This window comes from Sceloporus occidentalis, unplaced genomic scaffold (genome assembly GCF_023333645.1).
Source record: "Sceloporus occidentalis isolate IW3139 unplaced genomic scaffold, rSceOcc1.0.p SCAF_2, whole genome shotgun sequence".
In the NCBI taxonomy this organism is placed as follows: Eukaryota; Metazoa; Chordata; class Lepidosauria; order Squamata; family Phrynosomatidae; genus Sceloporus; species Sceloporus occidentalis.
Genome location: NW_028316982.1, coordinates 272,215,398 through 272,231,708, shown reverse-complemented (window position 1 = coordinate 272,231,708; position 16,311 = coordinate 272,215,398). Strand labels below are relative to the sequence as shown.

Below are 16,311 nucleotides of genomic sequence, written 5' to 3'. Positions count from 1 at the left end.
CCGGAAGCAAATGGGCAGCCAATGGAGGTTTTTTAGAACCGGTGTTATATGGCTGGCCCTGGACGTGCCAGTGACCAGCCTTGCAGCCATGTTCTGCACCAGTTGAAGCTTCCGGGTTAGGTACAAGGGCTGTCCCATGTAGAGTCCATTGCAGAAATCCAATCTCGAGGTTACCAGGGCATGTACCACAGTTTCAAGGTCCCTCTGGGTCAGGTATGGGCGCAGCTGGCGAAGCAGCCGAAGCTGATGACAGGTGCTCTTGACCGTCGCATTCACCTGAGCAGTCAGGTGAAGGGACGAGTCAAGAAGCACCCCCAGACTGCGCACGGAGTCCTTCACAGGGAGCGTGACCCCGTTCAGGACAGGTGGAACCACCGCCATTCCTGGACCAGGGGAACCTATCACGAGTACCTCCGTTTTCTCTGGATTCAGCTTTAGTCGGTTTTCCCTCATCCAGCCCATTACTGACTCCAAACAGGCCACGAGAGGAGAGACGCCATCCTCGGTCACTGCATCAGTCGGAGACATAGAGAAAATAATCTGGGTGTCATCAGCGTACTGATAACCCCGCGCCCCATGTCTCCGGATGATCTCTCCCAGCGGTTTCATGTAAATGTTAAATAGCATGGGAGACAGAATGGCCCCTTGAGGGACCCCAGTTTTAAGGGGCCTCTCATCGGAGCACACGTCTCCCAGCTGCACCATCTGGGACCTCCCAGAGAGGTAGGACCGGAACCACTGGAGCGCAGTGCCCCCGATCCCCACCTCTGCCAGGCGTCCCAGAAGGATACCATGGTCTATGGTATCGAAAGCCGCTGAGATGTCCAAGAGCACCAACAGGGACACGCTTCCCCTGTCGATGCCCAGACGGAGATCATCGACCAAGGCGACCATGGCCGTCTCAACCCCATGACCTGCCCGAAAGCCAGTTTGAAATGGGTCCAGATAATCCGTTTCATCCAAGACCCCCTGAAGCTGGATTGCAACCGCCCTCTCGATCACCTTCCCTAAAAATGGCAGCAGTGAAACAGGCCGATAATTATTATACACCAGGGGGTCGAGGGAGGGCTTTTTTAACAAAGGTTTTACCACGGCCAATTTGAGAACAGATGGAAATTGCCCTTCCCTCAAAGATGTATTAATTATCCGGTGCAACAATGAGGTTACAACCGGTCCCCCCTGGGCTGCTAACCACGAGGGACAGGGATCGAGAGAGCAGGTTGTCTTCCGAACGCTTCCGAGGATCTTGTCCACATCCTCGGTATTAACCGACTCGAACTGATCCAGCTTAACTAAGTCCACGGAGGCCCTGGACGCCTCTACGTTAGGTTCTGCCTGAATGTCGGCGTTAAGACCTTCGCTTATACGAGAAGTTTTATCCACGAAGAAGTCGTTAAATAAGTCACAGCAGGCCTTAGAAGGTTCCAGGATCTGGTTCGGGGCAGGAGGGAGCTGAGTTAGCTCCCTGACTACCCTGAACAACTCTGCTGGACGCGACTCCGCGGACGCGATACGAGCACCATAGAACGAATTCTTTGCTGCTCGTATCGCCTCTCCATAGTCCTCTAACCGTTGGGCTAGGAGAGTCTTGTCGTGTGAGCGAAGGTGTTTCCGCCAACGGTGCTCTAGCCGTCGCAGCTCCCGCTTCCTTGCCCGGAGATCTTCCGTATACCAAGGCTTGCGTTTGGAAGCGGGTCTGAGAGGGCGCTTGGGAGCGATACTGTGTATAGCCCTCGAGAGACCGGTATTCCAGATACCAGTCAGGGCATCAACAGAATCGCCGTCGCTTCCAACCATGTACCCCTCTAGGGCTTCCTGGAACCGGGCAGGTTCCATTAGCCTTCGAGGGTGGACCATCCTAATAGGTCCACCACCCCCGGGAGGGATCTGGGTAGAGACCTTGATTTTCACCTCAACCAGGAAATGATCCGTCCATGGCAAGGGGGAAATATCAAATATTTCCACCCACGGATTTTCCACATCAGAACAGAAAACTAAATCGAGGGTATTACCTGCGCAATGCGTGGGACCCTGGATTAGCTGGGACAGGCCCATGGCAGCCATGGTGTCCATGAATTCACGAGCCGCACCGGGTGGAACATAGCTGGCCGTGAGTGAGATGTTGAAGTCACCCAGGACAAGTAGCCTGGGCGTCTCCAACATCAGCTCAGCGACCAGCTGTGTCAGCTCGTTAAGGGAGTCCGTTAGCGCACGGGGTGGCCGATACACCAACAGAATCCCTAGACTGTCCCTAGCTTTAAGGGTCAGGTAAATACACTCAATATAGGATGTCTGTCTAATGTGGTTCCTAGTGAGGGACACGGTGTTCCTATGTATCAAGGCCACACACCCCCCCCGCCCACCTAACCTGGGCTGGTCCTTCACCGAGAACCCGGCAGGCAGGGCCTGAGCCCACACTGCATCCCCTTCAGGCCCCAACCAGGTCTCGGTAATGCAAGCCAGATCACAACGACGGTCCTCCAACAGGTCGTGGAGGATGTGGGTCTTGTTGTTAATTGACCTGGCGTTGCACAGGAGCAGCGACAGGGTTTGTGGCACGGTTGGAGCGACCCTCAGGTCCCTTAGGTTGGGAGGGGGACCGGAAGGAGAGATGGATATGAGGCATCTATCTCGCCTTCCCCTGGAACGCAAGTCCCTCCTCCCACCACCATACCTCCCCCTGCCCCACACTACCTCAATAGGAGCTCCGCTCAGAACGATGTCATCCCCTTCCTCCCCAGCCCACGCATTCCCGCCGTCCATACCCTCCCCCCCACCCACCCTACACAAACAAATAAAGGGCAGAGGTAAGACACTGCAGACATCCTCTGCCCAATCTAACCCACAGCTTCCCTAGCCCCGTAAAAAACTGCGCAGCTGCGCAGTTTCGGAGTCCTGCTGGTGCTCCGCAGTCCATGGGTGGCACTCCCGGGGCGGTGCGCAGCTGCGCACCTCCGACACCCCAGGAGGAGGCCACCCGGCTGTAGAGCGGCTTGGCCGCGGGCTCCGGTGGAGAAGCAAAGGGGGCGTGGCGGGGAGGTCCGACAAGCGGCTTAAGAGCTCGCCGCTCTCACCTGGCGAGCTCCACAACCCAGCCTTCCCCCCAGAGTCTTAAAGTGCCCCTCTCCGGCTGCCGTCCAAGGGCCCAAGCTGCCTGTGGCAAAGGAGTCCTGCTGGTGCTCCGCAGTCCGTGGGTGGCACTCCCGGGGCGGTGCGCAGCTGCGCACCTCCGACACCCCGGGAGGAGGCCACCCGGCTGTAGAGCGGCTTGGCCGCGGGCTCCGGTGGAGAAGCAAAGGGGGCGTGGCGGGGAGGTCCGACAAGCGGCTTAAGAGCTCGCCGCTCTCACCTGGCGAGCTCCACAACCCAGCCTTCCCCCCAGAGTCTTAAAGTGCCCCTCTCCGGCTGCCGTCCAAGGGCCCAAGCTGCCTGTGGCAAAGGAGTCCTGCTGGTGCTCCGCAGTCCGTGGGCAGTTTGAAACCACTTTAACTGCCCTGGCTCAATGCTATGGATTCCTGAGGTTTTTCATTTTGTGAGATATTTAGCCTTCTTGACAGAGAGCCCTGGTGCCACAACAAACTGCAAATCCCAGAATTCCATAGCTACAAAGCCAGTTAAGTTGGACTCAAATGTCATTCATTCTGCAATGCAGATGGATCCCTAGATATAATGCTCCTTCCGCATGCTCCAGGTTATTGGGCGCAATGGACATTGCAGAAATGTAGTCCCTTTGACTCCTGAGTCACATCTGGGAACATCAGGAGCCGTGGGATTACATTTCTTCCATATTCTTGCACTTTCAGATGGCAGATTTAAATGCACTTTTCCTTTGTACTTTAATCGGCTTTATACCAAACCACCTGAAGTTTTTTCCCATAGAATTTTATTAACAGCAGAGCTTTGTAGAAAGTTAATTTTGCAAGATGAATGAAGTTTGTTCTATCTGCTTCAAACGCTGGAGATTTGAAATGGCGGGGGATTTAACTGTTTCCTGCGGCGTAAGGAAAGAAGCAGTGGCTCCTTCGTCACTCCCTGTTCTTTTTGAGTGGTGCAAGTCGTGGTTTGCAAATGCAAAATGCTGGAAAAGCTGCTGATTAAAATGAAGAAAACAAACCCCAATATTTGCCAAGGTTTGGCAGAACTCCAGAGTTAAAAGAAACCAGCTGGGCCACCATTTCCATGAGGCATTTTGTATGGGATTAGTGGAAGAGATGGGAGAAGATGAGCTTGTATCATTCTGGCTAAAGCAAATTGCCAGGGGTGTCAATGTGGGGGTGCGAGGAGTGCAAAACACTCTAAAGGTGGGGTGAGACCACTGCTCCCCAAAATCTGTCTTGGCAGAAACAGGCTGCGGCGTTCACCTGTGCCCCTTGAAAATACTGGAACTCAGTGGAAGAGATGGTGCGAATGGGGCAAGGCTCAGTGGGAGCAGAAAGAAGAGGACTTGAGCCTTTACTCTGGAGTAAAATAGCCCTGGTTTTATGTGGTGTTTGTAAGAAACTCTGCAGCAAAACTGTTCTGCAGCACTTCATACCTTGCTGACATGCAAACCACCTGAGAAGCTCCCCAGTTGCATAGTCTGATTCCAAAATAGGTTACCTGGCCATGAGGGTGCAGTCAGGGACCCCGTTCTGGAGTTGATTGGGTGAATGGGGGGCTTCTCAGTTTGGGTACTGAGTCGGTGCGGGGATGGGTATGTCAACACCCATCCATCCCCATACCAACACAGGGGCAGCCTGCCCTGTTTACTCAACCCCTTAGGCTGTGTGTATGCCATTATAATTTAAAGGTACAGTATTAACTTTAATTTTGCTAATTCTTTATGTCACCACTATTGCCACTGCTCTTGTTCTGTGCCTTCAAGTCATTTCCAACTTTTGGCAAACCTAAGGCTAACCTCTCACAGGGATTTCTGGGGCCCAAGATCACCTAGCGAATTTCCATAGCCAAGGGGGGAATCCAACTCCTAGTCCATGTCCTGCGTTCAAACCACTATGCCACGCTGCCTCTCACTGTTGCATTATGTTCCGTGATGTATGAGAATTACAATTTAGGAGTAAATTTAGGAAAGCCACCATAGCATAGTTGTTTGAGTGTTGGCCTACAACTGTGGAAACCAGGCTTTGATACCCAGCTTGGCCATGAAACCCACTGGGTGACCTTGAGCAAGTCACATGCTCTCAGCCTCAGGCAATGGCAAACCTCCTCTGAACTTATCTTGCCAAGAAAACCCCAGGATAGTGTTGCTTCATAAGTTGGAAACAACTTGGATGCACGCAACTACTATTACTACTACTACGCTAACATTAGTACAAAAAACATGACTAAGGATTCTGTAAGGTGTGATACCGGAGGAGGACAATGGGAAAGTGGCCACATAAGTTGCCGCAATGGATGACACCAACCGTAGTGATGCCACTGGTGGGTTGCTTGTGTGTTTGGTGTGCTTGGGACCGTATGCATTGCTAGAGCACATGGTCTAAGAGTTCAGCTGAGTGGAAGTGGATCATTGACGTGGTTGGGGGAAGAACTAGAAGCAGGGTCACCAGATGCCCTCACCGCAAAGGAGGACAAGGCACCATGGAATGTAGGACAATTGATGAAAATGTAGGACATGCCCAAAAGAAAATCTGAAACCACAGAATTGGAAGAGACCCCAAGGGCCACCCAGTCCAGCCCCAACACACCATCCAAGCCCTCCCTGGGACAGATGGCCATCCAGCCTCTGTTTAAAAACAGCCTCCAAGGAAGGAATCTCCATCACCCTCCAAGCGCACAGGCTGAATCCTTCTGAAGTTATTTTTTTCCCATAGGAGCACCAGCGGCAGCAGACAAGACTTGCACCCAGAGCTCAGGGTACATTGGTTTCTCAGAAGGGAAAAGGACAGTAAACATGGTGTTATACCATGGGCTTCTTAGTCATGCTCCAAATAGTGGACATTTAGAAATACTCTGTGGCAGAAGACTGAAATGGAGGACCATAGAACCATAGTGTTGGGAGAGACCTCAAGGGCAATCCAGTCCAACCCCATTCTGTCATGCAGGAAAACAGAATCAAAGCAGCCCCTGTGACAGATGGCCATCCAGCCTCTGTTTAAAGACCTCCAAAGAAGGTGATACAAATAACACTCATCTCAATATAAATCCATGCTTCTTAGCCATGCTCAAAATGGAAGGCCTTTTAGAATTCCTCCTGGACAGAAGTTTGAAATGGAGAAGACGACCAGGAAAAGGAGGGTGCCTGGCCAGCCTGGCTTGATGCCTCACCACCATCTCTGTGAACCTGTGAGCAGAGACGCCTCAAACATTGGAGAGGTAGCAGGAGCATTTTGCATTCAGTGAAGGAATTTGGGGTCTGATCTCTGCAGAATTAATGCAGTTTGATACTGCTTTCACTGCCCTTGCTCAACGCTCTGGAAATCTGGGATTAGTCGTTTTGGGAGAAATATAGGGGCTCAACACACCAGCCAATAAGGCCAGCCTGAGGGCAGAGTCAGAGTGTGGCGTCCACATGAAGCACACCCCGACTCCGCCCCCAGGCTGGCATGACACTGTGCCCCATTCCACAAGGCATGCAGCATCACAACGCTCCTCTGGTGCTGCGTCTACATGACACAGCACCAAAGAAGTATGGAAAAGCTACGCATCGGTGGCCATGGTGCCCTTTCCAGGACACAAAAAGGAGCCACATTTTGCGGCTCCTTTTTGCACCGTGGAAAGGAGAGATCGGGATCATGGTGCAGATAGAGGTGGCTGAAGGCCGGCCCTTAGGGGCAATCTATACAGCCTCCTAGTCTTCTCTCTCAGAGAGCTCTAGTGCTACAACAAGCTATAAATCCCAGGAATCCATAGCATGGAGCCCTGGTAGGGAGCCCTAGCAGCGCAGTGATCAAATGCCAGTCCAGCAGCTGCAAGATTGTGAGTTCGATCCCAGGGGCTCCAAGGTTGATTCACCGTTCCATCCTTTTGCAGGTTGGTAAAATGAGTCCCCAGTTTATTGGGGGCAATCGGCTTACAGGTTGTAAACCACTTAGAGGGTGCTGAGTTTACTATCAAGCGGTATAGAAATGTAAATGCTATTGCTATTGCTAGTGAAAGTGGTGTGAAACTGTATTAATTCTGCAGTGCAGATACAGCCATAGATGCCAATGGAAGGAAAGACAAAGCCGAAGGAGCCCTGCAGCTGCCTGGCTCATTTTGCCAAGCTTGGAAAGGTCACGGTGACGTCGCTGGAGACCATGACACACACTAAGCTGCAAGGGAGAGAAGCAGCAGTTAAGTGGATTAATGTCTGATGCTTTCCCTGCCTGGGCTGTGAGATTCACACCAGGGTTTATTAAAAGGGTATTAGGATGATTAAGAAGCTCTGCTGACCTTTTTCCCTCTGAGCGCATGGAGAGGAGGAGTCCACATGTGCTGCGGCACACTGGTTCTGCTTGCTTGCCTATCCACCCACATCCGCCTTAATGCAGCACATAGTGGAGTCCATTGATGACATCTTTTGAAATATAGAAATGTACTTGCTATTGCTATTGCTAAGACTGGAGTTGTTGTGGGGTGCATTCAAGTCCTTTCCAACTTATGCTGACCCTAAGAGGAACCTATCATGGGTTTTCTTGGCAAGATTTGTTCAGAGGAGGTTTGCCATTGCCTTCGCCTGAAGCTGGCATGAACAATCCTAACTTTAATATTCAGTCATATCCACAGATTCTTTATCCACAGATTTAGCCATCCATGGCTTGAAAATATTCAAGGGGAAAAAACATATAAATCCCTCTCCCAAAATATAAATTCAAAAAAGCAAACCTTGATTTTGTCATTTTTATGTTAGGACCACTGTGTCATTGTATTTAATGGGATTTGAGTATCCATGGATTTTGGTATCTATGAGAGGTCCTAGAACCAAACTCCAGCAGATACCAAGAGACCCCAGTGTATTCTTCCACTTCAGGATCTTGTCTAGTTCTTTCATAGCTGCCCTTCCAAGTCTTAGGCTTCTGATTTCTTGACTGCTTACTGCAACTCAGTAAACTTTAGAAGAGGCATTTCAACCTTTTAGAAGGTGGGCAAGGGACATCCAAAAGCTGGACATTTCTCTTGGCTTCATGACATCAGTGTTCAATTCAAGGTTGCAGATGCAAAGCTGCAAATGCAACACCACTATGCATAGATGTAGATTGTGTATCGATACATATTGCAAACAGATGGCAGGAGAGATTGCCCTCTGTGTCCCACCATTGGGGCAATGCAAAGTGGGAGAATGTAGGGGCACTCCAGAAAACCCTTCCTTTGGAGGTCTGACTGGCACCAATATTGGTTCCCTTTTGCTGCCAAGCCCTTCAAATGGCTTTTCCTTTTCAAAGTGCCTACGCATGTGGGTTTAAATTGTTGCAGCTTTTGAAACGTTTTGAACTGTTGCTTCCTTAATATTGTTTTTTTCTCGTTTAAATCTGGTTTTGATCTGGAAGTCCTTTAAATTGTTTATGACACACACCATCACCTTGAGACCCCATGATAAATAAATTCATAATTCATTAATTATTAATTAGTCATTTATTTATTAAACGTGTGCATTTTGGTTTGGCTTCCAGTGCAAAACATTGCCATTCTGTGCAAAGGTTGTATGACACAATGACAAGTTACCCCAAATGTTGGCTCCTGGGAGGGCACCCACAAGTGCAAGAATTGATTTAGCTCAATAGGAAGCAGCAAGAGGACTTGGGTAACTCATTGAAAGCTGGGATCCTAGCCTGGGCTCCAAACCCAGAACACCAGACAGCAAATTCCAAGTTAGTTTAGTTTATTTATAAGAAGGGGAAATCAACTTTCACTGAAAGGCACTCGCTCACACACGCACAAGAACTAACCATGTGAAAGCGGGTGGCTGATAACAATTTCAGAAGGTTTTAGCAGTAGTTGATAAGTTCCCAGCTTCAGACATGGCGCTCCGATCAGGCAGGTGCAGTGGATCATTCTGGCTCGGCACACAGCAGGGACCTTGTGCCAAGGAATCAAGGGAGAATTGGACCGAGTATCTGTCTGTGTTCAGCCAAGATTACGTTGTGGGTGCCCCAAACAGGCATATTTATAGGGAGAAATTGACCTGAGCACTTTCTTAAAAGTTGGAGAGGATTTTTCCTGGAGGAAGAATGGCCACAGGTTTGGGGAAATGGCAGGGCAATCAATCTAGATGTCTCAAACAACAGGATTGCCAGAGAGAAGTGCCCTTTGATTCCCAACCTTTCGGCAAGTACCCAGTGCATTGCCCTCCATCACACACTTGTGTGACGGGATTGTGCAGATTCCAGGCACAAAGGACCTATCCTGTCTACATGCATCAATGCTCCCAGGTCAGCTCTGCCAGATCTCCGTATTTGGGCAGGCTATTGTTCTCACATCAGACCAAACCTTCTTTTCAATATCAAGCTGATATGAGGGGTCAATTAGGGGCGACGGAGGGCTATCCTATGTTATACCAGGCAGACAACTCTGCATTCAGAGTTTTGACAGTACACAACCCATGCTGGAGCTTGATCTATGGGAGGCATCTTTTGCAAGCAGTACGCTGCTGTCACTTTGTTGGCAAGTGAATGGGAATGTCGTAAAACATTTCCCCCAAACTGCTTGCCGGTGTTCTTGATTCTCAGGCTGAGCACCTGTTTACCAGTTCGCTTGTCAGGATTGCAGACCCAAAAGCCCGGCTCTTGCATTCCTGGCTGGGCAGTTTGGCTCCGGTTTGAGCACTGAGTCAGTCTCACCTGCGTGGCTGTTAAGAAGAGATTGCTAATGAATTGATGATTGATCACAGGGGGCCTTTTTATACAAAGCAACACAATTGGGAAGAAACGGCGGAACAAAATTCTGTGTTTCTTAGCCAGGATCACTCTGGATTTGGTTTCTTTTTTTCTTTTTTAATAACCACAATCTGCATTTTCTTAAGGTGTTTGTTTCCGATGTTTTTGAGAATGCTTTGTCTACTTCAGTCTAGGGAGCACAGCAGGACCAGTGTTTTGAAAAGAAGTACAAATAATACAGTGGCTGAGGGATGTAGCATCACTTTATGTTCACGGAGGTCCACCTTGCTTAAGCTATGCCAGCCTTTTAGAGAGTTGTGTTGATGCACAGCTCATGCGCACTGTTCATCATTGTGCATTGCCCAGGCTGTCCTTGGCCAGCAATCCCATTCCCCATGACTGGCTCAAACTGGAAGGCCCTGAACTGGGGTACATCCCTTCCAAGGTGAGGGTGATAGAAGATGGACTCCCAAGGGTTTCCAAATACAGAAGCAAACCAGTAAAATCACAGTGTGCCAGTATGACCCTCACTATGGCTATGAGAATTCTGCAAACAAGTTAGTAACAGAGGAAAATTCACTCCCATAATCAGTTCTCCTGCAATCTGTTCTTGTTTCCAACTTGAAACAGAGGTCCAAAACACACTGCAGAAATAATCCAGTTTGAGACATCACCTGTCCTGATAGATATTCCCTCCGCCTCTCCCTCAAAAACCTAGTGGAAATGAATCTAAATTTTCATGGAGGCAGAAGTTCTCATGCATCGAAACACAGCTTTTCCCCAAAAGTTTTATTTCCTCAAGTTCCTTGCTTCTGGCTTCTCTTTCAAGTTGCAGGTTGACGCAAGATGTGGGTAACCTGGTCTCATAGAAATGAAATTATATATGATCCTCTCTTTATCCTGAAACAAAGTGGGAAACACCTGTTTGTCAAGTTGTTGCTGCAAAAGAAAAGATGAATGTTTTCTATTTGGTTCAGAACTGCTGTTCAACAGCGCCACCTGGTGTTACAGCTCCAACATTACAGCATAATGTGTGTGTGTGTGTGTGTGAAAACTAGGTGGGCAGGGACGTAGCCAAGGGGGGGTCTGTGGCATCCAGACCCCCCCTTCTGTTAGATACCATGAATGGTGCTTGCTGCCGTGCCACCGCACCGAAGCCCCATTATAATGGTGGCACTTAGTCTGGACCCCCCCCCCCCCTTCCGAAAATCCTGGCTACGTCCCTGAGGTGGGAATCATGTGGCCCTCTAGATATTGCTGAACTGCAGTTCCCAGCAGTCTGTGGTAAGGAATGCTGGCATTACAATTCAGCCATTCCTACCTTCAGTTTAAAATAGTGCTCCAATATTTTGGAGTGTCACACAAAAGAAGGAAATTTAAATAGAAGCCCGCATGGGACTTGAAATGCTAGAGAATGTTTTAAAAATCAGCTTTGGAGAAATTTATTACTAGATTATTATTTTTTTAGTGTTAGCTGGAGAGCATTAGCTCCTGAAAGGTACCAGGACTCAGTGGTTGTTAACTGGATGAACAACAACAACAAATATTCAGTTTTCTGGGACCACTCTTTAGGAATGGAAAGGATATTCCCAAAATTTCCCCCAAAAATGTTTCTCAAATCATCCTTTTCCAATGTTAGAAAATCTTGAGGAAGAGCATCCAGGACTGAGAAGAATTTTTTTGCAGTTTGGGATTGATTGTGTACAAAATTCACACTTTCATTTTTACTCAGAGAACAGCATTGTCTGCACAGAAAATCAGAAATACCATTCCTCTATGCAGAATGTGCTATTTGTTGTGCTAGCCAAACAAAACCATAACAAACACCATCATATGCAGACTTTGCACAGAATAAGTCCTGGACGGTGAATAGCCATCAAAGGTTTCATAATTTCTTTCCTTGGGAAACTGGGAATTGCTAAAATTGGAAATTGTTAAAATTATTAATTTGGGGGGTGTTAATGAAAAATTACCCAGAAAATAAAATTGGTGTGAGGTGAGGGGACTTTGACATACCAGAGCAGCCCCCACTCCCTCCTGATTTCCCCACCATTTGCTCTGTATGGAAACCATCCATAAATGCCCCCCTAGTTGTCTGGAAAAACACTCTCTTTCTCTCTGGTCCCTTTGAATCTCTCCTCTTGTCTTCTCCAGGTGCAATGCGGCCAACTCAGTGAACCCGATGAGCACAACCTGTGTGCCTTGGAAAAACACGTGAGTAAAGCCCAAGGGGGTCTTGCTTTCCTTTCCTGAAACTTAGGCCAGAATCATCTTGGTGGGTCTGTTGGTGTCACTCGGAGTTAGAGCAGCGTAAGTATGTTTAAAGCAACTGTCAATGGGTTGCAGTAGCAACTGGTGGCTCCCATGTCAGAGGGATAGTGAATCCACACCAGGTCTTGCCATGGGATCTGATGGAGCTGTCCAAGGTTCTGGAAACCACCACCCAATAGGTTCAGTACCTTGGAAAGCTCCCAGGACACTAAGGCATTTTTTGAAGTTCATTATGACCCCCATTTTCACAGGGGATACGTTCCTGGAGTTACCATGGAAATGTGAAACCATGGATAACTGCCAACCTTATTGACATGAATTACTTCCAGTAGAAGCATATCATAGAATTGCACTGAAAATGCCTAGAGGGAACACTTCTGCAGGCATCTCTAGGTCCTCCAATGCAACTCTGTGGTCAACTTCTGGCTAAGAAGTAGCCTTGTAAGCTGTAAAATGTTAGCTGGCATGTAAACTGTCTCACACCTGCCAGCTGAAAATTTTTACTGTTGCACAATGGAGATATTCATGTTTCAGGTCTGGAGGCATGTAGTATACCATTACAAACTAATATGCATTGTGCATGTTTGCCTATTGGTGCACAGTGTTGTCACATACAGATGCCCCCTATGCACGCAAACTGGTGCAAAATGCATATTTAGTTGTGCAGTGCTGCAGTTCAGTAATGGTACATCAATAGAAATATAGTGTCTAGATGAAGGAAAATAATAGTACCAGTCTATTCTGTTTTGGTCAGCCTCACCTTGAACACTGTGTCCAGTTCTGGGTACCACAATTCAAGGTGGCTGTTATCAAGCTGGAGTGTGTCCAGAGGAGGACAGCTAAAATGGTGGAAGGGCTGGAAACAACAAAGTCCTATGAGGGGAGACTTAGGGAGCTTGGTATGTTTAGCCTGGAGAAGAGAAGGTTAAGAGGTGACACGATAGCCTTGTTTAAATATTTAAAAGGGTGTCACATTGAGGATGGAGCAAGCTTGTTTTCTGCTGCTCCAGAGAACAGGACCCGGAACAATGGATACAAGCTACAGGAAAAGAGATTCCATCTAAACATTAGGATGAACTTCCTAGAATCATAGAATCATAAAATTGGAAGAGACCACAAGGGCCATCCACTCCAACCCCATTCTACCATGCAGGAACTCACAATCAAAGCACTCCCTGTAACAGATGGCCATCCAGCCTCTTCTTAAAGACCTCCAAGGAAGGAGACTCCACCAAAATCTCCAAGGAAGGAGTGTGTTCCACTGTCAAAGAGCCCTTACTGTCAGGAAGTTCATCCTAATGTTGCGGTGGACGGTAAGGGCTGTTTGACAAGCTGCTGTCTCAGAGTGTGATGGAGTCTCCTTCTTTGGAGGTCTTCAAACAAAAGCTAGATGGCCATTTGTTAGGGGTGCTTTGGTTATGTCTTTTTGCATGCCAGAATGGGGTTGGACTGGATGGTCCTTGGGGTCTCTTCCAACTCTATGATTCTATGATTCTCCATGACATCCATTCAGATATGTGACTATCCTGACTTTCCTCTCATTTTTTTCCTCCAAGTTAACATCCCCAGCTCCCTCAACCATTCCTCCTAATCCACCCTCCCTCCCTTCTGCATTCTCTGCAAAGCCTTCTGGACCTGAAAATCCCTCTCTGACACCAAAATAGTTCATCAGCTGTCATGGGGAGACCTTTGAAGGAGCATTGCAAAAGAATCCCAGAGCTGCCAGGTGGGAGGCGGTGGGAGGTTTCCACAAAGGTGGATGCTCTAAAAACGCAGAAGAGCTTTTAAAAGCTTCCAGCTTTGTGGAAACCTCCCACCAGTTTCCAGCTGGCAGCTCTAGGAACTTCTGTATGTCTGTTGGCACTGCAGTCACTAGGAATAATCCACCTCCCACTTGGAAGCAGATTGCTTGATGTGCTCTCCCCTTGCTCTTACATATGTCTCAGGTTTTATAAGGTATTAAATGGTGTTAACCTTCTCAGAATAATAGAATTGTAACCCAAGAACCAGTCCCCAGTCACCTATCTGTGATCCTGATATAATTTTAACATTCTAAGGGATGTTTTAGGCAAGTAAACCAAGCAGCAGTTCCCCAGCACAGATATCCAGCTATGGTAGTTCAAACCAGAGAGCCCAGACTTGGAGAAGCCTGAAGGCACTCAGCCATTATAGGACCTCTCAAGATTGGAATCAGCATAATCTTTAGACTGTGGAGAAGGTGAATAGTGCGCTGGACTGGGAGATTGCTTACAGATCATATGAAGTGAGTTTCCATCTGGGAACGTCTTGTCTGAGAACATTTACACCAATAGCTCAGTCGCTACTGAATATCACTCTGTTCTTTTCTCCTGGGAAAACTATTTAGCAATGAGATAATCCATTCATCCTGAGACTACGGCCCTGGGACTATGTGTGAAAGGGATCTAGGAGTCTAAGGAGACCACAAGTTGAACATGAGTCAACAGTGCGATGCAACAACTAAAAAGGCCAATGCGGTTTTAGGCAGCATCAATAGAAGTATAGTTCCTAGATCAAGGGAAGTAATAGTGCCACTCTATTCTGCTTTGGTCAGGCCCCACCTGGAATATTGTGCCCAGTTCTGGGCACCACAATTCAAAAAGGACATTGAGAAACTGGAGCCATGTGTCCAAAGGAGGGCGACTAAAATGGTGAAGGGTTTGGAAACCATGTCCTATGAAGAAAGACTTAGGGAGCTGGGGATGTTTAGCCTGGAGAAGAGAAGGTTGAGAGGTGATATGATAGCCCTGTTTAAAAACTTGAAGGGATGTCATATTGAGGAGGGAGCAAGCTTGTTTTCTGCTGCTCCACAGACTAGGACCTGGAACAATGGATGCAACCTCCATGAAAAAAGATGCCACCTAAACACTCGGAGGAACATCCTGACAGTAAGGGCTGTTTGACAGTGGGACACATTTCCTCAGAGAGTGGTGGCGTCTCCTTCCTTGGAAGACTTTAAACAGACTTCCTCACCCTCCGAGGGAGTGTCTTCCACTGTTGAACAGCCCTTACTGTCAAGAGGTTCCTCTTAATGTTAAGTTGGAATCTCTTTTCCTGGACTTTGCAATCCATTGTTCCATGTTCTAGTCTCTGGAGCAGCAGAAAACAAGCTTGCTCCATCCTAAATATGACATCATTTCAAATACTTTTACAGGGCTATCATATCACGTCTCAACCTTCTCTTCCCCAGGCTAAACACACCCCGCTCTCTAAGCCACTTTTCTTAGATAACCTCTTCTTCACTGTGCAGTTGCCCGTAACTGGTGCATCGCTAAATCCATGCATTTTGCCTGTTTGCAGATCTTGGTCTCCTACAAGCGGATCCAAGCCCTGCAGAAGCTGCAGCCCTGGCCGCAGGTCAACCTGTCTACCAGCTCTTCACAGAACTCGCTCTCGAAAATTGGAGAGGCTCCCAAGGGCAGCTACAGTGACTTGGACCGAAAGATTCTCCAGTTGTGTGGTAAGGAGGGGAGCCTGGCAGTAGAAGGCTGCACTGGGCTGGGAAACAGTTATTTGTACCAATGTAATCAATGCAATCCTGATATGTAGAATGAAAGAGCGTAATCATGAGATGGAAGGTTGGAAGGGTACCACAAAGGTCATCTAATTCAACCCCCAGCAGGAGGACAGAGTTAAAACACTCCTGAAAGATACCTATCCAAACTCTGTATAAAGACTTTCAAAGATGGAGAGTCCATCACCCTCTGAGGCAGTCTATTCTGCTGTTGAACAGCCCTTACAGTCCAGATGTTCTTCCTAAGGTTTGGAGATGGAATCTCTTTCCTTGCAATGGTGAGAGGTCTGGAAACAACCAAACCCTGTGAAGAGGAATTTAGAGAGCCAGGTATGTTTAGCCGGGGGAACAGAGGCTTAAGAGGTGATGTGAAAACCCGGTTTAAATATTTGAAAGGATGTCATACTGAATATGGAGCAAGCTTGCTTTCTGCAACTCTGGAGACTAGGACATGGGGCAATGGATTCAAATTACATCGGCCCTCGGTATCCATGGGGAATCCATCCCCCTTCGCAGATAACAAAATTTATGGTTGCTCAAGTTCCGTTGTCCCCAATGGTGGCGCATGCATTTGGCCGCGTTACCATTAGGGACAGCATCCATTGTCCTGAGTGGCAGTGTGGCCATGTTAGAGACAATGGGACTTAATGGTGGCACAGCTGCCATTGGAAACAATGCAGGCTTGACATCCGCAGATGCTTGAATCCACAGATG

The 16,311-nt window shown here is 48.1% G+C and overlaps 1 protein-coding gene across 1 annotated transcript in view; it reads left to right on the top strand.

The window, feature by feature from the left end:
- The window catches only part of LOC149320196 (cGMP-dependent 3',5'-cyclic phosphodiesterase-like), a 396,832-nt gene that overhangs the window by 325,659 nt on the left and 54,862 nt on the right, over positions 1 to 16,311 (top strand). Inside the window, exons 7-8 of the mRNA XM_089513124.1 lie at positions 11,949 to 12,008; positions 15,384 to 15,543. Coding sequence (XP_089369250.1) covers positions 11,949 to 12,008; positions 15,384 to 15,543 — 220 coding nt within the window. The remainder of the gene's footprint in view (positions 1 to 11,948; positions 12,009 to 15,383; positions 15,544 to 16,311) is intronic.